The sequence below is a fragment of the Haemorhous mexicanus genome, chromosome 7 (assembly GCF_027477595.1).
Source record: "Haemorhous mexicanus isolate bHaeMex1 chromosome 7, bHaeMex1.pri, whole genome shotgun sequence".
Lineage (NCBI taxonomy): Eukaryota > Metazoa > Chordata > Aves > Passeriformes > Fringillidae > Haemorhous > Haemorhous mexicanus.
In genome coordinates, this window is record NC_082347.1 from 25,483,135 (window position 1) to 25,504,417 (window position 21,283).

The following is a 21,283-nucleotide window of genomic DNA, read 5'->3' on the forward strand; positions in this document are numbered from 1 at the left end:
CACCTCTCAGCAGACTGGGCTAGACTTCACCTTCTGCTCCAGCCATGGTGGTCTGATTGGGTCTGCTGAAAGCCTAAGGCAGCACATTGGTTCTGCCAGCTCACAAAGCCAGCGTGCCCAGGTTTGGCTCTCAGTGTGCTGGCAGTGCAAAGGCACCAGTCACAGGTCATTTTTCCTTGGCAGCAGTCACAGGTCACTATTTTTCTTTGGCTGCTACTGTGAGGAATGGCTGGCTGTGGAAGCAGGACCTGGGAACCATATGAGCTAAGGATGTGCTGATGAGCCAAAGGGTGTTGCTGGTGCAGGCAGGGAAGACAGATTGGACTTCACAGCTGGGAATGAACCCAAGAGCATAAAAGACACACAACTCTGCAGCAGCAGTCATGCAGCTCCTCTCCAAAAGGATCCTGGAGGACCCTGGATCCTGCTTGGATACAGTGGCTGCAAAGGACAGAATGGAAATGTCCTTCCACCTCTTTCAGAGACTAGAAATGGATGGCTGGCCCTCGCCAGGGAGCACATGAGAGATGTGAAATGCAGTGATGAGAAAGCAGGAGGAAGGTGCTGAGAATGGCTTTAAATCATCAAGGTTTTTCCCTTCAGCTGGATAAACTGGGTTTGAGAGGAAAGAGAAGGTCCCCAAAAGAGCCAGAGAGAACAAAAGACAAATAAGGGCAAGAGGCAGAAAGGACAAAGACAGAAACTCAGGGAATTCCTACAAGAAAGATCACCAGTGTAAGCTGTGTGATCCAGAGTGCACCTGTGTGAGCAAACCTCTCCTCCCAAAGCTGGTGGATGCCTGGACTCAGGACAGGGCTGCAGACTTTTCTCACTGCCATGCCTCTTCCCCTGCAGCTGGAGGGCAACCTTCATGACCAGAAATAGAAGCCTCTTACCCCAAATCTGTCTCCTGTGTAACAGCTGGAGTCATCCTCAGCCTTGGTCCAAGGAGCTGGGATGGCTGATGATATGCAGGTGTTATTAATAACATAGGCTGAGGAATGCTCCCCTGGAACTGAGGCTTTCTGCATACAGATTTCTGAGGCTGGAGGGATCTTCAGCTCCTCGTGTCTGGCCCTACTGGTAACAGGGGCAAGAGATTCTCACCCTTTGTCCCCTGAGAGCCCACCAAGGTATGTATGGCTAACACCACAATGGCCTTCAGCCCTGCTAGGAAGGCATAAGGAAGGATCAGGGCTTTCCTTCCCCCTCTCTTGGGGAATGTGTTCCAAAGGCTAATCAATTCCACACTTAAAAATCTGTTTTCAGTTTGAATTTCTCTGGCTTCAGCTTCTAGATCTTTGGGGTTTTGTTTTGTTTTTTTTTTCATTTTGCCTTTGCTAGTCTCAATGCTACATATTTGTTTTGTCTGAAAGACTCTTGGGAAAGCTTGAGAGCAAGTAGCTTTATAAAACAGGGACATGCTCACTAGAAGCTAGGTGTGACCCTTATCATGTAGCATCCAAGGTAACCCTCAGTGGTAGCATCCTCAGTGGTCCTAGGAAGCAGAGGCATTTACCATGCAGTCCTCTGACCTATACCATGCCAGGACCTAATCAATCCAGCCCATAATTAGTGTCAGGGTGGCTGAGGCCATGAATGCAGCTGATTTCCTTCAGCTTGCTAATATTGGAAAGCTGCCTGTGAAAAGAGCCAGATGTGCTAATAAGGTGGGCTCACCTCCAATTCCTAGGCAGTTCACAGACACATTGCCCCGATGCTTTGCTGAGGGAGTAAGAACCAAAACTTGCACATTTGAGAGAAAAGTCCTGATGAAAGGCACAGAAAAGTGCTCCACAGAACATGGGGCCCATGCTTAATATTAATGTAATTTTGTAGCTAATTACTCCCAATGCATTTCGCAGTGGCCTGGGAATCTCTCACTGACCATCTGCACTCACAATTACCTACTAGTTTTTCATAAATGTCTTAGTAAATAATTGATGGATTTGCAAGGGGGTCATCAGTCATCTGAGTTTCCTTATTCACTTTTTGCATGCCTTTTGCCTTGCATCAATTTAAATGAGGAATATTTATTAAACAGGAAGCTCAAAAAAGCTCAAGCACTGTTTCACTGTTCTATAGATTATCCCTGAGCTTTACTTCAGCCAGAGCTGTACACATTGCTGGGATTCACCTGTGCTGCAGGTGTGAGCAGGGCAGTGTGAAGGGGCAGGGTGACCTCAGGAAACAGCTTCCCCTTGCCATGAGAACTTGCAGATGGGGAGATGCATTGACCAAAGACCAGTCTTCAGCCCATGGTTTTGAAACCCACAGTACTTTCCCTACAACACCATCCAAGTTAGGATTGTACCTGCAGGTCTTCAGGTCAGTCCTACAAGCCTCTCATTTTTTTCCTCTCTGAACTGAATATTGACCCTGCTGTGGCCTGGGAAAAGCAGCCCCAAGGACAGTGTTGTTCACATCTGCTCTTGTCAAATGCATCCCCTGTTACCCCTCATGCTTTTCAGAGAAACCTTCATCCCCTCCCTCAGCACAGATGATGATAGCATCTCTGTTGCTGGAACAAAACCAGCTCTCAGTTCCATTGAAGTCAAACTGCTGCAGGAGATAAGTTTGCAGAAGAAAAGAGTAAAATTTTTATTAAAAAAAAAGAAATTTGAGTTTCTATTTTGGGAGCAAATGGTTATGGGTTTCCTTTTGAAGATGGCACATTTCAATCTGCTAAGCTGCTGCTCCCTGCCAGACCATGGACCCTTCACCTCAGGTTCCCTGCAGACTGGGCATTGGGGGTGTATGGAGGCATCCTTGAAACTGGACACAAACTACATCTGAGTGCTTTTCTGAGTGAAGATTGTAGCTGTTTGTTTGTGAGAGGAAAAAAAATAGAATCAAGCAAAAATTTTATTCAGACATATATTTTTATTAAGAAAATTTTAAGTGCATACACATTTATGTGAGAAATTACAACAATATAAAAGTGTTTATTTTCAAAATTTTCTATGAAAGGAGTAATTTCAAAAGCATAATATAACTCCTCCATAAAAGCTGCCTTACAGGAACACAAATACAAAACCCTTTTCACATTATTTGGGAAGATACTTCCTTTTACTTAATAAAAATACAAAGTACAGTATTTACCACATTCTGACAACACAGAGTTCTTAAGGAATGAAAGATGGGAGGTTCATGCAGCCCTTTATCATGATACATGTTTTCTTCTCCGTGGCAACCAAAATTTCATGTCTTCAGACAACAATTATCTTGGTGGGATGTTGATCGAGAAAAAAAAATATTCAAATTTTAGGTGATGAGTTTGCAAAAAGCCTTTACTGCTATAAACCACATCACTCAAAACAAGTTGCCAGAGAAAAGGACATTTTAGAGGCTAATAAAGGGAAATTGGCAACAAAAACTCCTATAGGAACTGCATTTTTGACAAAATGTGTATATTTAACTTTGAAAAAAGCTTTCATTGCAAAATAAACAGTCACCTTTGCTCAAACACCCTAATCAAAAACACATCAAAGTCACCCTTCATTTCATTCTTCCTCAGGCAGAATTCAGATAAGATATTCATACATAAAAGTATAAAGCTAGTATAAATAAAAAACTGACACAGCAATAAATACCATCTACTCTTAAAACTGGGATTTGACAGCTGCACATTGAAAATACCCACATGATGATTTCACATTCATGGAAGCTGCTTTTTCAGCATGGTTCAGTGTTATCTCTTGTCCCTCCTGCTCACATGTGGTCCCTACCTCACTCCCATCTCCTCTCGCTTCCTTTCCCTGACTCTGTCTTTGGTCAACAGTTTAAGGCAGGAGAGAACACCAAGTGCTCTCCCCAAGTGAGATCCTGCCAGTGTTGCTTCTCAGCCTGCTCTGGTCTTGGTATGAATGGGACACACAGGTGGTGCACTGGGGCAGCCCAGAGACTGATCCCTCTGGTGCAAAGAGCCAGGCTGCTCTCCACAGCATCGTGCAAATAGAGTCAGGCTTACAGCAAAGCTTGCCACTCAAGGCTGAATTTGGTCCAAAGCAAGAGAAAGCTTTTAAAAGGTTCTCACTTAAGTCTCTGGCCAGGTCTGTGTCACCTCTGCATTCTTGCTGTGCTCAGCCTTGCCCAGGTGAGGAGGGTCACACTGCTGGCCCCTGAGAGCAGCCCCGTGCCCTGAGAGGTCTCAGATACAGGAGCAGTGAAGCATCAGCAGCACAGAGGTGTCAGGGCCCAGTCTCTGTGTGAGGCTGGGGCAGACAGCCCCCAAGCACCACACAAACACCTGGCTGTCCCTTGCCTTCCATGGAGCACATTTTCCTCCTGCTGCTACTCATGCATTTTTCCCAGGAACAAATGCCCTTGCTCTAGCAGAATCTAGCCCTGCAGCCCCTAGAGGAGAAGGCTGACAGGACCCCCCCCTTTCCTGCAGTACCTCCACTACCTGGCTATACCATCCAGAGCCTGGGTTTGGCCAGGGTGCTCCAGCACTGCCCATCTCAGCGCTCCTGTCAAAGCAGTAATGTGGGGTTGGCACATTCCCAGGGACCTGGCCCTGCTGGTGCTACCCCAGATGCACTCCCTGGTAATGAGGACTGCAGCAGAGCACTGGCAAGGCTGTGCAGCCACATCTACCTAGCCCATCTTCTCACACGCCTTCTCACCAGAATGCTGAAGTTTCCCCTGGAAACAAAATGGTCATGGCCCCTTTAGATGAGCAGGGCATGCTGCTGAATCAAAATCAGAGGATTATTTAATCCTCCATTTACTGCAGTGGGGATCAATCAGACCTTTGGAGTTATGTGTGAAGGATGCACTTTCCTGGGTGACTTTTTCTGCAGTCATTCTTGGCTTGGACACTCACATGTCCACCTCTGGCAAACCACTGTCAAAAGCAGGTGCATGTGTGGGACAGGGAATGGAGCCTAGGATATCAAATACAGTCCAGGGAACATAGAAATAACTCGTCTTTTCTCTTAAAATTTGTTTCTTTCTTTCTTTCCCCTTCCAGGAGAGGATCTGATCCTACTAATATTAAATCAAAACTCCAATCTCATCAAGTACAGTGGTACCAGACCTTTCAAAAGACAGACACAATATACCTAAAGCACCAGGCTGGTAACGATAACAAAAGGAATGTCAAAATCACAAACACAAATATTTTAGGCACAGCAGTTTGTTTCTGCTTTAAAGCAAATGAGGTGAGGTGTTCCCAGCTGAAGGCCTCTCTGCAATAGCCCTGTTTTGCAGAAAGGAAAAGACAAGATTTTTACCTGAATCCACATGGAAATAATGGAGTCCCTGGACAGCCAAAGCGGCTCTTTGGCACTAAAGATGCCTACCACAAAAAGGAGTGTGAAACACTCCTCTCAGTGGTCCTGACACAGGCTGCAGGGAAGAGGGAAGATTTCTTTCGAATCAACCAGCTTAAAAAAGACAATCTTACAACATTTTTTTTGTTTACAATACAAACACAGATACATACAAACACAAGCATTGTGCTGCACAAATGTGCTTCCCCCCAGATCTCAGTGCACAGCATGACATGATTATTGCAGTGCTCCAGATGTGTTTCCATACCGTGTAGCAGATATTGCATATACAGGAAGGAATAAGGAGGAAGAAACTTCTGGCTTAGGGGATTGGAGCAAGGAGTGGTGCCTGTCCCAGGCTGTGCTTTGCAAAGGGAATTCCAGAGGCTATCCTGTTCACCAGCAAACCCCTGATAGCTGGTGAACTGAGAGTGTTGGCCTTCATTTCCACACCTGTGAAACACCTCTCCTTCCACAAACTGCACAGACCCCCTCTTGCCCCAGGCATCTCTTTTCTCCAAGGTGTGGCCAGAAATCCTCTTCTGGGTATCTCCAGAGCAATCAGGGATGTGATTGCCCTCAGGCAGGTACAACTGTTCATCGTTGGTGAAGGGTGAATAAATCTCAGCCTACTTCAGTGCAAAGCCAGATAGGCAAGCTGAAGTCACCTCCTGTGGATGGGGGGGGAGATCCCTGGTGCACGGCAGCTTCTCTGACTCCTTCAGCAACTTGCAACATGATCGTGTGGTCAGAGCTTTAATAACCCACTCCTTTTTTTTGCCAAATTTATCATCAGAAACACAGGAACATAGGAAATGCCAGATGACATCAGAACTGTGTTGTGGCTCCTAACACACGCAACTATAACAAACCAGGTATTAGAACCTTGCAATACCAGATGTGCATTGATCCAGCTGCTCACAGCTGTCAGCAAGGGTTCTGATCCTCAGAGAAGGGCTTTAGGCCTGAAGCCCTGAGTTTAATCACTCGCCCAATATATCTGTAAATGCCACTCAGGGTAATGCTGTCTATTGTCATCAGTCTGATGGTTTTGAGCCTTCCTATGTTCTTGGCCTCTATGACTTCTGGAGGCAAGGAGTTCCACCACTACTTACACAACATCATTGCACTGTACAGTTCATGTCCTTCTAGGTTTAAAACTCCAGGAGACTTGCATGAACCAAAAGAAAGTTAAATAAAGCAGGACCTCTACACAACAAAGGAAATAAAATATCATATAATAACAGGGTTAGTTTAAATTGGTATCTGCCCACAGTGCTAGGTAATAAACCAACCTGTATAAATTCATATTTTTCTCAAATAGTTACATCTTACTATATAAAAATAGCACTATGAAAGCAAGCCAATTTGTGCAAGGGGAAAAAAAAACAAACAAAAAAAACCCCACCAAAAATAACCAAGAAAAAAAACCTTTGGAAATGCGTGAAGCGTTGCTTTTGTGCTGCATGTTAGCAGTGAAATGTATTCATTCCCTAATACTGGTTATCTGCTCTCTGGCTCCTACAGTAAGAAATCCTGTAGACGGCTTACAATGCTTGCCTCTTACATCTTGAACCTCCTGTTGATGAAGAAGAAAGTGAAACACTATTAAGGTTTATTTCAGTTGCAAAAGCTTTGCTATCAGGCCTAGTCAAACAGCAAATCTGTGTCTGGACTAACCCAAAGGCAGCCCCTCCAACCAGTAATTGCTGGACATTTTGGGAGAAGTTCTCCACAAGGAGCTACTGGGAACCCAGCAGGGCAAACCCAGCAATGGGTGTTATTTTGGGCAGGTTGTGCTCATCACAGTTAGTAAGGTGTTCAGAACTAATACAGTAGGAAGGCTGGCTAGAAAGCTTATTCTGGACTTGAAAGCCAGAGCAGAGAATTGTTGGTGGGCAAAGAAACTCGGCAAAAAATACAGCAGGGAAAGGAGAGATTAATCATTTGTGAGCAGCCCCAGTAGCAGAGCAAGTGACACTGGGAATGCCTCCTCTATTTGCTCCTATCCCACAACTCTGATGGAGATCATGGACTGCAGCTCCAGAGAGTGCCAGGTCTCTGTGAGGATGGAGGAACATAGAGGGCAGCCCATGCTCTGTTCTCATTTGTCTTCCACCATGGGGTGGCTGGAGAGTAGAGGCAGCCAGCATTCTGCCAGCCAGGAGCCACCCCTGAGCCTCCCTGCCCTGGGACCTCACCTGGTGTGAGCAGCTGGGGACCACACCAGAGCTTGTGGTGACCAGGTGCCCAGTGAAGGTGAGGTGACAGGCAGGCAGGCACTGCACAGTGAGCATGTGAGGCCTGGAAGGCTGAGGTAGGGAGCTCAGGTGGGGTGCAGACAAATGGAGTGTCCCATGCTCAGTGTAAGCATGGTACCCAGGAGAGTGTGGGTTAGGCATCACAGCAAAGTGCAAGTGTCTCGTGTGTATGGTTCACCCAGAACAAGGAGCCACTTTGTGCTGGTGGCCTCCAGGTTTTGTCTGAAGTGACTCCTGCTCCTGCTCCAGGCTGGTGGCCTTTTGCAACCTAGATGAGGTCACTGAGTTACAAGTGTCAGAGGGTAAACACCAGCTATTCAAAAACTGATGTCTCAGCAGGTCTTGTCAAACACCTCTTCCAATGCCTGCTGGACAGCTAGGGCTCTGTGACCACAGCTAGAGACCATGACTCCCAGTAAAGGCAGTCTCAGAAAACTCATCTAGGCACAAAGACAATGACTAAACCATGAGGAAAACTTCTTCTCTGAAGATATCTTTTCCAAGATCCCACAGCAGTAACCCTATTTCTCTAGGTGCAGAAATGCAGGACAAACCACCCTTGTGAGGAAGAAACACCAGGGACATCCAGAGCATTGGCATGTATAACATCATTCTCTGGGGCTTGCCTAGCATCTCCCAAAGGAAAGGCATCAACCAGTCACCCATGCACCACATCAGGTTGTCACCACACGGTGCTGCATTTCTCATTAAAAAACACCAGTGGCAAATTCACAGCTGTTATAGTTTAACTCTGTCAGTTTGATATTGGAGCTAAAATAAATAGGGCTCCCAAACCTTTACCCTGTTTCTGACTTTGTCTTTGCTTCAGGTTTATTTTGGTCTCTTTGTGTGTCCATTTTCCCATTTGTAAAATTTTGTAAATTTTATAATTCCCATTTGTAAAATGGGAAAATCATCCCACGTCTGTTGCAGCTAAGCTTTCCCCTGCTTTGAGAGTTTCATCTCTATAATACTCTTTCGCTGGAAGGGGAGAGATGTTATCCTCAACAAATATGGGAGGAAATGGAGGTCTGGATAGGCTAATGTATTTGCCCAAGGTCCCATAACATGGTCAATGGAAGAGCAGGGACTTCAACCTGAGGTGTCCCAGCTCAGAAACTAATGCTTCCTACCATTCTTTCTCCCTGGAGACTTTAGTGGTGTTGCACGGGAAGGGCAGAGTGGGCCCCGTTTCTTCTGTTGCTTTTTTTTATGAGTGCGATGACGTGGTCTAAATTAAAAGAAAAATACAAAAAAAAGACTGCCATAAATTATCCATATACAAAGGCCCCATTCACATTTATCTTATGGTCCCTTCATATCTTGCTGGCAGGGTGCAATGTAACATCCCCTTTCATATAACCTCTGTCTGAGAGAAATGCCAGACAAGTGTCCTGGTGGAAGAACATTTGCAAACCCTGAGGCCAGAACAACCCTTTTACCCAAAATGCCAAAGCCTCCTCAAACGCCTTCCAGAACTTCTCTGTCAGGAGCCTCACCATCCAAAAAGTTCCCCCTGAGGTACAGAGGAAGCAGAGGGGGAGCTGGATTTCTGGCTTCCCACCCAGTATTCCTGCTGACATCAGCAAGAACCAGTGGCTACTCTGAGGGGGTTTAAGGCATTTGGTGCCTTAAAACAAGGCTGTAAAAATAATCACCCACATTGTCCCCCTTCGTGTGGGGCCTTGACCCAGCACATGCTTGGTGAAATACTGGGAGGTTGTTCTTCTGGCACCTTGTATTTCAACTGTTACTTACAAATTAGGTTAGAAATTAGGAAGGGCTGCCACACCAGGGTTTGGAAGGCAGCAGCAGGGCTTGGCTGCCAACACAGCCAGCCCCTACACATTCAGAGTTTCTTTTCCTTTCTCCCAGCTGGCTTAATGGAAGGATTTTTCCCATGTGACTTTGTTATCTTCTCCAGATCCATCAAATCTCTCCTGCGTGTCTGCAGTAGCCACTGAGCTTAAAGGACTCCGGCATCCTGAAGTGATAGGAGCTCTGAAGTGGGACTGTATTAACATGACAGTGGATGAATGTTGAATGATGTTGGCCACAGCAGCTGCACAATGATTTTTAAAGCCAGTTAAGGAATTTGGATTCCTGACAGCCTGAATGTGTTTTACTGATGCCTCATGTGTATATTACATGGAGATGTGATGAATGTAAAGCAATAATAAATGTTAAGCAGAATTAGTGAGCAAAATAACTTCCTAGCAAAAACCATTTCTGGTTTCATATTTAACTGTATTGGACTACTATTTTAAGAACTTTTCCTTGCCCTTAGCTGCAGGTTATAACACTGAAGATATTTTCGTATTGAAGTACTGGTATAGATTATGTCTTCACAGTTTGGATTCTACTTAAGCAATTACAAGAGCCCTTTCTACAAAACGTATTGATTTTATTCCAGAAAAATAAATTCCCATGTACAACTGGGTTTTCATAACATGAAACAATTAGCCATTTTATTGCTAGTGCATATAGGGTAATGTCACATTTCATACAATTTCAGTACAAGTGAAAAAATATAATATATGGCTGATTGAAACTGATAGCTACATTAACATTTATAGATCTATATAGATTCATTTTACAAGCTGTTAGTAGTTTAGAGGGATATCGGTGTTTTAAACTACCAACATTCATATGGCTCCAATTCAAATATATGAATTGTTTGATGCGCTATAAATATATTCCAAAGTACATTTCATTGAAGAAGTCAAAGCTGTGCACTAAAATATATCAAAAACATGCCTTGTGAAAATGCTACAGACAGAGCCCTGACTGTCTGTGGAGCATGAGAATGCCACTGGTGCTAGCATTACTAGCTGGAAAATGAACACAATGCCATGATTACAGGATTAGGTGATGGAGATATATGCTTTCTATCATCTTATTTCACAAAGCTGGTACCAAATTCTCTCTTGTTACTCAATGTAAACCAGGATGAATCCACCAAATTGGCAGAATCGCTTCTGTATTAGCATTTGGTAAACAAAACCCAGAATCTGGCTGGAGATCAGGCAGACTCACTGGTTTCAGTAGAGCTGGTCTCAGATCTTCACTAGTGGTAGTGAGAGCAGAACATGTTCCAGCTGAGTTGCTCCCCTAAGTCAGACAGGCACACAATCATATTTGCCCAACCTTGCAGATCTCTAAAACGCCTCCTAAGTCTCAGGTTGGGGATGACAGCAAACAGGAACTTGAGCAGGTTTTCCCAGTTTGTAAAACCAAGTGGCTCAAGTCCCTAGGATATTCAGCATGGGCCACATCCTGCTCTTAGGTTCAGTTGTGCCTAAACCCAAAGCCATTCTGGCAGCATTAACCTGGATTACCACTGCAGAGAATTTGTCCAGAGGACAAAAGGGCTGAGTGCTGGCAGCAAAGAAGGCACAGAGCATCAGATGAGATGGGAGGAGATGTCAGGGCTGGAATCACATTGACTTAGTTAGCTGGCTTTCTTCCTTCTTCTCCTCACTCTTAGTCCCAGTGCAGTCCCCAAAAGGGACACATGGAGAAATCTCTCTACTTCTGGTAGCATTTTGCCCCTTGCTTATTGCGAAAACACAGGGGGACAAAGATTTTTTTTTTCTTTTTTTAACTCTGACCCTTGTTTGGCAGATTCATTTACAAAGGAAACAGTGGAGACCATTCAGGTACCTGTGCCCCTCATCTGCCCTGGGGCCATACCTTCCCCAATAATACATTGATTTTGCAAATGATTGGATTCCAGCCCTGCCTTCACCCTACAGATGCAGGGGGGACGAGGTTCAGCAGGGTTACAGCGCAGTTACTGTGGGGTGGGAATGTGATGGCAAGGGTGGCAGGGATACTGAGTGCACAGGTAGGCTAGCTGGCCAAAATGTTGCTGCTGGATCAACCTCAGCCCAGGGCTCTGGGCAAGCAAGGGAATGCTTTGTACCACTATTTGGTATGTACCATCTTTCAGTGCTGGCAGGCTGGAGCCCTCCCCTGCAGCTCAGCTCAAAAATGTGCTCGGTGCTGCTCTTCTCAGCATAACCTTGAGCAGAGATGGGCTGAGTCCACCTCAAAGTAGACATGATCAACCATTTTCAAGGGGAATAAAAACAGATCTTAAAAGTTTGAATGTGCCAAGTTTGGCTGGTTTCCCCCTGGTATTGTGGAAAAGACTTATTCATGGTAGGCCATCGTGCCTTGGCCAGCATTAACAGCATTCCACACTGGGCAGCAGAGAAACAATTTTTAGCACCAAGAATCCCAAGGCCTCAGCTGCCTGTGCAAGCAGACACCCAGTGTAACATGGAGAAGGGGCTCCAAAGACACCGGAACGATATAGATTCTGAAGTAATTGTAGTTTGGCTGGGGAAGAAAGGACATTAAAGGAAGAATTTTCCTTGGGAGAACAGCCTTTTTTTTTTTTTTTTTTTTGAAGAGGATGAGTTTGGGACCCCAGAACATACTCATCAGCACAATTTTTGCCTCAAACCCTGGCAAAATTCTTAGTTTAACATCTAGGCTATATTAGAAACTGTTGTTTTAATACAAATTATGTCAACTCCAAACCCTTCTTTTAAACAATATCTGATTCCACAAGTACTTTGTCCACATGGTAAAAGCCAGCCCTTAATGTTCTACCCTTTAATAATTCAGGATGTTAGCTGTTAAGTCCATTTGTCTCTTGCCTTACTTGTTTAAAGCTTTCTCCAGATATTCCTGGATCCACTTTAACTTGGGATCAATGCACACTTGCTTGCTGTTGCTCTTGAGCCTTGCACTGCCAAAGGAGAAAAGTCAGAGTGAGTCTGGTGTGCAAATTCCTCAGCCCACACCCACTTCCCCCCACTGTGCCTTATTTTCCTTGGGTGCTGCACTGCTTTTGGTTAACCCATGAAGAGGATGAGTTATTTCTCCCATCCTTGACCTCCCTCACTGATTATAAATATCCCTGGCTTGGAAACCATCTGTCTCCTTTGACAGGTTCTTGTGGTCTGTACTGGGAATCATGTGAGAGTGGAACAGACAAAATTTGAATCTAAGACTTTCAATTCATACCTGGACATGAATGAGCTCACTGCCAACAACAGAAAAATTTCATTTGGAAATACTGACATTATAAATTTAGGTATTTTTTTCCAAGTAATTGATTAAGAACAGCTTTTTAATTCAACCCAAAACTGAAGTTTCACAAGTTTTGAGGACAGACACCTCATGGATGTTCTGAAAGAAAGGGTGTGGTCACTTGTTAGCTTTTTGTTTTATACAGAACTGAATTAACACGTTGAAGGGAGGAAGACAACTGAAAGTGTCATAGTGCCAGAGGCAAGTTTCTCCTCATGTATTCACTCAGCATTAGAACCAAAGGCAGAAACCTCCTGAGGGGTTTCTCCTGGATGTCCAAGCAGCACTTCCCAAAACAAATTTTTTAACTAATTTGAATTCTCTGTGAATTTGACACTTGGGCTCTCTGAATCTTTCATTCAGAAACAGGACAAATAGCTTTTCATCAACAAGTTTCACCTTCCAGGGATCTCAGGACCTCGAAAGAGCTGTTATCTCCCACATTCCCTGCAGCACCCTGCCTCTGCCCCAGCTGCTCCAAAATTTCCCTCTTAACAGCCTGCCTGCCTTGGGAAAGTGCAGAGAACAGCAATTTTATGGAAGTGCCCATACGAATAAGTTCAGTGCTTGTTTAAACATTTGCTGGATGGAAGCCATAATGTTCCTCCCTTTATAAAATGAAATCTGCAGAATATAAAACGATGGTGTAAGAAATAGGAGGTCAAAAAGGCTCCTTGGTCTGAAGTTATGCAACAACAGAGTTGTAACATAAACACATCAAGGATCTCTCTTGCAAGCCCTGCTCCAGTACAGAGATGAATGGGCCTGATTCATATTTCCCTTACAGCAGTGCCAAGCTGGAGCATTTCCAGTTAAGTGATACCAACAGTGTGTAAGAATGGATTTGCTGATGTTAGCAATGCCTGGGAATTCTTAAGCTGACCTCACAGGGTACAGAACCAAAAGCACACGTAACCAGTCTCCAGCCACATCCAACACAATTCCTCTCACCTAATACTGAGACACTGATTTCTTCAGCCACTCATTTCTGAGCCCATCTGCCCCTATTCTATGTGCAAGAAGAGACATAGGAAATTGTATGGAGTGTTTATCCTAGACTGGTTTAGGTGTTTACTTGCTAAAAATGCTCATTTCCCTGTACTGAAAAGCAAGGAATTTAGCGTGAACTTTGTAAAAGCAGACATTGTCAGAGGAGTTCACTAGATTTGGAGAGATGATTTCCAATAGAGTGAAAGACAAAAGCCTGCTCTTAGGGTTTTTGTTCAAATAAAACTCCCCTTAACCGAAAAGGAAAATATACTTGTGAAAAAACAAACAAACAAGCAAACAAAGCTAAAAACCTAAACCAAAACAAAAAATCCCAAACAATAAACCCATAAAATACCTTCTAGCAACTGTATGTTTCACTTAGTTCTCTATTCCTGAAAACGGCAGCTTTTAACTTATTTATGCCTTCATTGTTTAATGCTTAAAATGGATCAAGATGAGAAATTCATGTGTTGGTTTTGACTGATTTTATCTCCTGTTTTGATGAAGACCTAGTTTAAAGTCACATTTCAAGGGTATTTGGAGGGATGTATTAAGTACCTTACTTGTCAAAGTAACAAAAACAGGGCCAACTATAGGTTCATATGTTCTGTGTGTACCCCACACAAACACATTTGGGTCAGGAACAGGCAAGAACACGAGATGTTTCTGTTTCTGCATTTCATGCTCTTATTTATCTCTAATTACTATAATCCTATGTTAAGAGATAAATATATACTCTATCCTGAAGTAAATGCTGTCATTTTCTTGAAACTACTCCAGAAAATTCCAAATCATCTAAAAAGCCTTAGCACTGGGATTCCAATGACATCACTGACAGTCCCAGAGCACAGATCCATGCACTAGTGCATGCTTGCTGCCAAAATTGTTTATAGGTAGAGATCGGAGTTAGTCACAGCTGGTTTTGCCATTTTTCTGAAAGGAAATTATTTCTCAGCTGAAGCTTACATTTTTCTCACTGTCCTTCACTAAATCCTAAGGCAGAAGCACGTGATAAAATGTGCGTGATATACACAGAGTGGTTTAAGACAGAAAAAAACCCATATTATTAAAAATTGGTTCATGAATGGATACACACTCACATACATTCCTGAGCAATCTCATGAAATCACATCAGTTTTCTGAGTGCAAAAAATTTTGGATGACAAAAATTGATTTTTACTGCATTTGAGTTGCAAGAGGAAGGGGTCAACATATGGGTCAAAGACACAACTATCAATGGGATCACTGCACAGAAGCCAAACCTAGTCTCTGACACCCTCTTACAGAGGTTTAAATAGAAGCTGAGAGAAGTAAGGTTCCCTCGCAATGAAAAGATGAGTGCTGGGGTGTTTTTTTCTGCAGAAGGTTTTGAATTTTGAGAGGGGGTCACTCATGAAGAAATGAACAAAAAAGACCTTCCTAAAACATACACACACAAATCTACAAAGACTAACCAACAAAATCCCAATGTTTCCTGAAAATGAGGGTTGCTTTTCCAGCAAAAAAAAAAAGAGGCTATTTTCCTTTGGGAACCCATTTTTCTGTTCTGCTGCAGTATAATGAGTCAGCCCCTGCCTAGCAAGCATCCCTAGATTAAGCCATCACATTTCCAAGGTCAGTACCTCCTGCAGAGGATACACGAAACACAGGAATTCCTTTTGCTTGTTTAGCTCCACTCCATGGAGAAGTGACCCATTAGAAGACTCAGACCCCTACGAAGCTTTTACCCAAGGTGTGAAGCTTCACATCCAAAGCCATGCACAGCCTGTCTGACATTCCTGCTGGCATACCCACGGGGGAACAGCACATGGGATCACACAGTGATAGAGAGATCACGGAGAACACAGCTGGGAAACAACAGCTGGGCTCCTTTACATGTGGTAAAGCAGGGTCCAGCTGTCTCGGACACAGGGCGTGAAGAGATGAATTGGGAGTCATGGCATGAAACAGACTGAAATTCAACCACCAGAGCAGGCACCAGCTCTGTGACCCTTCTTTTTCACAGCCCAGATTTGCACCCAGCTGAAAAGAGCAAGAGACTTACACAATCTGAAGTGAGCAGTTGGGTGTGGAGAGGATTTTGAGGTGCTTAATATTGGCTCTTGCCACGTTGCTCTCGTAGAATCGACAGGGACATCGGTAAGTCAGGCTGACGGGTTTCTCTGCGGGACAAAGGGAGGGAAAGGACACGTTACCTCTTGCTCCCGGTCAGCAGCACAGATACACCGGTCAGGGCTCACAGGATCGGGCTCACAGAAAGAAACGCCCTCCAAATATGCAGGTGGGAAAAAAAGCGGCAGAAAAGCTGGAGCTTTGGGAGAGCATTTGCCCACAGCTCAGAGCACAATCCATTCAGCTCAGCGCCCAGCCTTTCAACAAGGGTGCGTGGGATTTTGGAAGACAAAGAAGAGGGAGAGAAAATGGAGATAAGTAAAATGGAAGAGATTAGAATAAGGAGCCGCACCATTGTACAGGGATGCTCCCCGTAATTAGACAAGATAAAGGCCAAAAGAGGGGGCACTTGTCCTCGGAGCTGTTCTACTCAAACGATTCTGACCCGAGGCCAAATTAGAAGGTAGCCAGAAGAAAGAGATGAATTCCAGGGAGTTCAGATCAAAACGGCTCGACTCAGGTGCAGGCTTTTCACAGGGGACTTAGTGGCTACAGAAAAGCTCTGGTTTTGCAGGCGTTCCCAGGGCCCAGCTGACCTTTCCCCACCGCAGCCAGCCCTGGCTCCCAGCAGAGGTACCCGCACGAGAAGGTGCGGCTCAGAGACGCGAGATCCCAGAGGTTTCACATAAGACACTCGGAGTCTTTTGAATTTCTAGCCTGCGGCTAAGTAAGGCAATCGAGGAGAGTTATCAGCCCTGACGTCCTTAATACACTATTCAGGGGCCACCAGGCTGGATGAGAGTTCTGTCACTGGCATCACTAGGGACAGAATTAAGTTTAACCCCTTAGGCTAAAAATCTGCCATGTATGTGCATGCAGGACTGAGAAAAGCAGCCTGGCGCCCACCACAGCCTCCGCTGCCCCATTTCTCTATGGGACAACTGAATTACTGACAATCAAGTGCATCTAAGTAAGGTCTTCATCCGGACTGTAAGTTTGAAAGCTCCATGCACAATAAAATACAAGCACAGAAGCCTTGCCTGGAAGTCTAAAAGATGCCTAAGATTTTAAAGAATTTCCCAGTGGAGCAGTTTTCAGCCTCTGGGAGGAATTAAATTCATACACCTAACCCTTAAAATCTGGCTCACGCTGTAGATGGTCAGATCTATATCTGGCAGGGCTTAAGATCCCTTATGGCAATCTGCCATCCTGTTTGTTTAGCCACACAGGAATACTTGCAGCATCCAAACCCAGTTCCCTTTCAAGGCAAATGGGGAGATAAAGAGCCGGGAAGGGCTTGGAATTCCTAAACAGCTGTCTAGGAAGGTGAGAAAAGAGACAGGTATTCAAGCGCAGCAGATCTACATATATCGAGCATTTATCGATGCCTGTCTCTAGCACGAATAACCACAGACAACAGGGTGAAATCGGCCCGTCCTGAGGAGGGAGGCCCCTTTTTCCCCCCGGTGTCTCTACCAAGAGATGAGGCAGAATCAGATCCCACAGGAGAGGAATTAATCAGTGGGAACAGAGCTTCTCCTGATTCACACCAGAATCTGGACTATAAATCGAAAAAATTGAAGGACTTTTCTATCAGTTTTCTGCCACTGCAAACAGCGGCTCCACCTGTGAGTTAATAATCTGCAGGAGAAGGAGGAAGGAGGGCTGCAGAGTGAGCCCCAAGAACATGGATTAGACTGCCTAGTGCTAATGTGGAAAGGAGTGAGGAAGGCACTAGGATTTTCCACTGCAAATCTGTGCCTGATAGCTACACATCTGTGAATTTGTACTGGAAAGGGGGGCTGAAACTGAATACAGTCATACAACTCTCAGCACAGCTGCAGTGATAAGTGTCTCTGCAAGCTTGTCCCAAGTTTAAGCCAGCTTTAACTTAAACAACGTGCAAGAGATGAACTGTTCAGATCCATGATTTGATAATGCAATCCTGTCCTCCCGCAGACTCGAGGTGGGATTTTCAATCCCATACCATTTGAAATCAGGAGCAGAGAAAGTTTAACCATGACTAAACGTAAGTCCTAAAGTTGTTTCCTGACCAAGAAAAGGCTTCTAGCACAGCAAGGAAGAGCAGAAACCCCAGTATCAGTGTGCTGTTACCCCAACGTGCAGTGGAATAACAAACCCCGTTCCAGCACAAGAATCCCTTTGTTATTTATTTCTGTGTGCTTTTCTTGGTGATCGGAGCAGGCACTGAGCACCAGGGAGTGGCACTGGGTCAGCTCTCTGCATCCCCAACAGGGAATCAGTGACTCCTGTCTCACCGTGCTATCAACAAGGTTCAAAACCAGGGAAAACTGGTGCATGTGGCATCTTCCAACACATGAACCACTATCTTCCAAAAGTAGGAGAGGGAAGGGGCCATTTGGAAGCCGTAACTTAGGAAGAGAACATTCCTGGTCTTACTCTGAGGCTGACAAACACATTCCTTATCTCTTCAAAATTTGAAACATAGTGTTGCATGTACATTTGAGCTGGTTAATCTGATTAAATAATCTACCAATATGTACTGTGAGTTTTCCGACATCTACCAAATACTGAGCACAAAATGAAGCCATTCTCTCAGTACAGCAAATTAGTATAATCTGTTAATTGCCTTATTACATGAAAACATATAACTGGTGGCACACACAACTTTTGAGACCTTTATGTGTCTGGCACATTTGGATCAAATGGAGGAACAGCCAGATGCTAGTTTGACATCTCAATGTCATTCCTTCAACCTAATTTTACTTGGACAAAAAAAGAACATCTATTTTGACCTCGACTAGAAGTTTGTGTTTTGGAACTTTTTAAAGAATAAACAGCTTTATTGTTTTCCAACTCAAGCTGAGTTTTGTTGGCTCTGAACACCTACTTTTGCTGACAAATTCTCTCTAGAGACAAAGCACACACAAAGTGCACTCACAGAGTGGCCACTTGTCAGTGCTGGACAATACCTATTTCATCCCACAGAGATCTGCTTCTCCTTACCCACATTGAAACGGGACAGTAAGGGAAGAAGTCAGTTGCCAGTTCTGCTGCAGTTATCAGCAACATGCTGTGCGGACTAGGAAGCTCTGGATGCTTGAATAGAGAGGGAAGCTATATCCAGGAAAGCAGGCTGGACATAAACAGACAAAACATTCGAGGAAATAATTTCACTTATGTTCAGCCTAGGGTGCATTTGTCATTATCAGGAGATGGCTGATAACTTTTTAAGTGTAGAACAGCTCCACTTCCCTGGAAAGCGAGGCCAGGATAGACAGACACAGCTTTAACAGGTAACTAAGAAGAATTCAGAGCTCACCTGCTCCCCAGCACAAGGCAGCCCTGCGAGCCCTAATCTCGACCAGGGCTGAGAGCACTTCATGACATGCAAAGTAGGCAAAAACCTCCACTCTAAACACCGCAAGACGGTGGGGTCGCTTTGCTCACACTAGTTTCTCTCCAGCCCTTGTGAGCCATTTCCTCCCTCAGGTAGCCAAGTCCCCACACGCTTATCCCGACACACGCTTATCCCTCTGCCAGCGAAGGAGAGCAGCCGCGCTGGGGCGAGCCGAGCGGCAGCTGGGCAGCTCTGCCGGCCTCCCAGCCCTGAGCAAAGGCTGCCAGCGGGAGGTAAGGCGGAGGACAGCCCCTGTCCCTTCCTGCCTCCAGACCTGCACTGGCCTCCAGAGACGAGGGAAGCCCGCTCAGGTACCCAGGCACCGGCGGCCCCAGCCGCTGGGCAGCTGGTGACGCTGGCAGCCAGGGGCTGGGGCTGCCACTGCCGCCCGGGGTTCCCCGGCTCTGCCTTCGCTACCTGCCGCTGTCGCTTCCCAGCCCTCAGCCCCGGGGTGGTGGATACGGCGAACGCGGCGGGGACTGGAGCCCACCTGCCCGGGACATTGGGGCCTCTCCAGGGCAGGGCCGGCTCCGTATTCCAGCGGGACGGGGCTGTTGTGCGGAAAGGCACCCGGAAATTTTCGGGGAAAACTAACTCTCTCAAGCTAAGCAAGGAGGGCACCGGAGGGCATCCTCTACCTCCCTGGGTGGGGAACACCCAAGATTCGTTGGCCAGAACGGGAGAAGAGAATGGGAACGGAGGTTTGAAAACCCAGCCAGAGGACATTCGACCAGGGGACAAGAGATTGCAAATCTCTGCCAGCCTCAGGAGGAGCGTCCGGAGGATGCCCAGAGGTTGCGGGCAGAACCCTCGCCCCGCCCGGAGCCCCGGGGCACAGGCTCCCCGCGACACGCGGGACAAGAAGCGCGGGTGTCCGCTGTCTCCGGGGGCGTCCGAACGCGGAGGCTTCCACGGAGCACAGCTGGCAAAGTATGCCGGGCAGCTGGAGCTGCCACAGGGCTGCGGGCGCGACGCTCGGGACGGCGGGGACCGGCGTGGGGCGGGCGGGCTGTGACTGCGGCGCGGATGTGACTGAGCGCCCCAGGCCGCCAGCCGCCGGACCCCCAGACCTCCCGTCACGGCAGCTCCCTGCACCCCGAAACCTCCCCGTGAGGTTCCTGCCCAGTGACCGCTTTGGCTCAGCTCTGCCCTGATTGAGGAAATATAGATCACGACAGGGGACAGAAGAGGGACCGAACAACCGCCTGTTTCTAATTCCTTGTAACTTTTAGCGTTGGGGTTTTTTGTTTGAGGGAAAGTCGATATGCATATTTAGCAGCCAAACCACCTCCCTGCAGACCGAGTGCTGTTGAAAGTCTTCCGCCAGACGACTTCAATCTGGGGCGAGTTTGGCAGAGAGGACCGCTTTGGCCAGCTTTTTGAAAAAAGCCAGGGAGGGATGGAGGAGAGGGAGGAATGGAAGCCTGCCTGCTTCCAGCTTTGCACAGCCATGGCTCTGGCACACCAGACACATCTGAGCCATGGCCGGAGCCCGAGCCGGGAGAGCGGTGCAGCTGCGAGGAGAAGGGGGAAGAGCGGGGATTTCCGCGGGACCATCGCTCCCGGCCGAGCTCCTGGCAGGAGCGGCGCGGCCCCGCAGCTCACTTACCCTCCGAGAGGGAGATGACGGCCAGGGCGAAGGCGAGCAGCGCCAGGGCGCGGAGGTCCATGCTGGGGCGGCTGGAGAGGAGGAGGCAGGCGCTGCTCTGCTCGTCCCGGAGGCCGCGGCGCTCTGCTGGCAGCCCCTCCGCCCCTCCCGCTATAGAGGGGCCGGGGGCGGGGGGAGGAGAGCCAGGGGGAGTAGCTAGACTGTGATTTATTGCCCGTGGCATGTTATTACATCCTTCCTCTGCTAAAAATGGTTGGAAAGAAACCAAAAGAGCGAGGGCTTCTCGCTTCGCTCCGTCAGCCTCTCCCCAGGCACAGAGTCTGTCCACCCAGCTCCGCGCTCCGAGCCCTCCCCGGCACCGGCGGCTGGGGGCTGCGGCCGTGACCGGTATCACCGCCACCCCATCCAGCCCCAGCCGGGGGAAGAAAGTTGTTTCCTCAGCAGACTGTGCCACCTCGGCACGGTGTCTCCTGAAGCAGAGCTGCTGGAACCGGGATAGCGGTATGGGACGCATCCCTTAAATGTTCACACATGCATCCCTTAAGTGTTC

General features: G+C 46.5%; 1 protein-coding gene across 3 annotated transcripts; it reads right to left on the reverse strand.

The window, feature by feature from the left end:
* Positions 1-2,863: 2,863 nt before the first annotated feature.
* On the reverse strand, positions 2,864-20,901 carry CXCL12 (C-X-C motif chemokine ligand 12). Of its 3 annotated transcripts, XM_059851550.1 has the most exons (5): positions 20,734-20,901; positions 15,675-15,792; positions 12,210-12,296; positions 8,671-8,768; positions 2,864-6,855 (listed from the first exon to the last, which is right to left on the reverse strand). In XM_059851550.1, the coding sequence occupies exons 1-5, from the start codon at positions 20,792-20,794 to the stop codon at positions 6,824-6,826; spliced, it is 396 nt and encodes a 131-aa protein (XP_059707533.1). In that variant the 5' UTR covers positions 20,795-20,901; the 3' UTR covers positions 2,864-6,823. The 3 variants fall into 3 exon arrangements, with proteins under 3 accessions (XP_059707533.1, XP_059707535.1, XP_059707534.1); XM_059851552.1 differs by lacking the exon at positions 8,671-8,768 and having other exon boundaries at positions 20,734-20,894; XM_059851551.1 differs by lacking the exons at positions 2,864-6,855; positions 8,671-8,768 and adding an exon at positions 9,978-10,648 and having other exon boundaries at positions 20,734-20,896.
* Between the last annotated feature and the right edge of the window lie 382 nt (positions 20,902-21,283).

Coding starts and splice junctions, on each gene's coding strand:
- CXCL12 (XM_059851550.1), bottom strand. CDS start 20,794: ATGGACCTCCGCGCCCTGGCGCTGCTCGCCTTCGCCCTGGCCGTCATC. Junction 15,793..20,733: donor CGTCATCTCCCTCTCGGAGG/GTAAGTGAGCTG, acceptor TTTGTCCCGCAG/AGAAACCCGTCAGCCTGACT. Junction 8,769..12,209: donor CTGGAGAAAGCTTTAAACAA/GTAAGGCAAGAG, acceptor CTTTTAATTTAG/ACCACGTCATCGCACTCATA.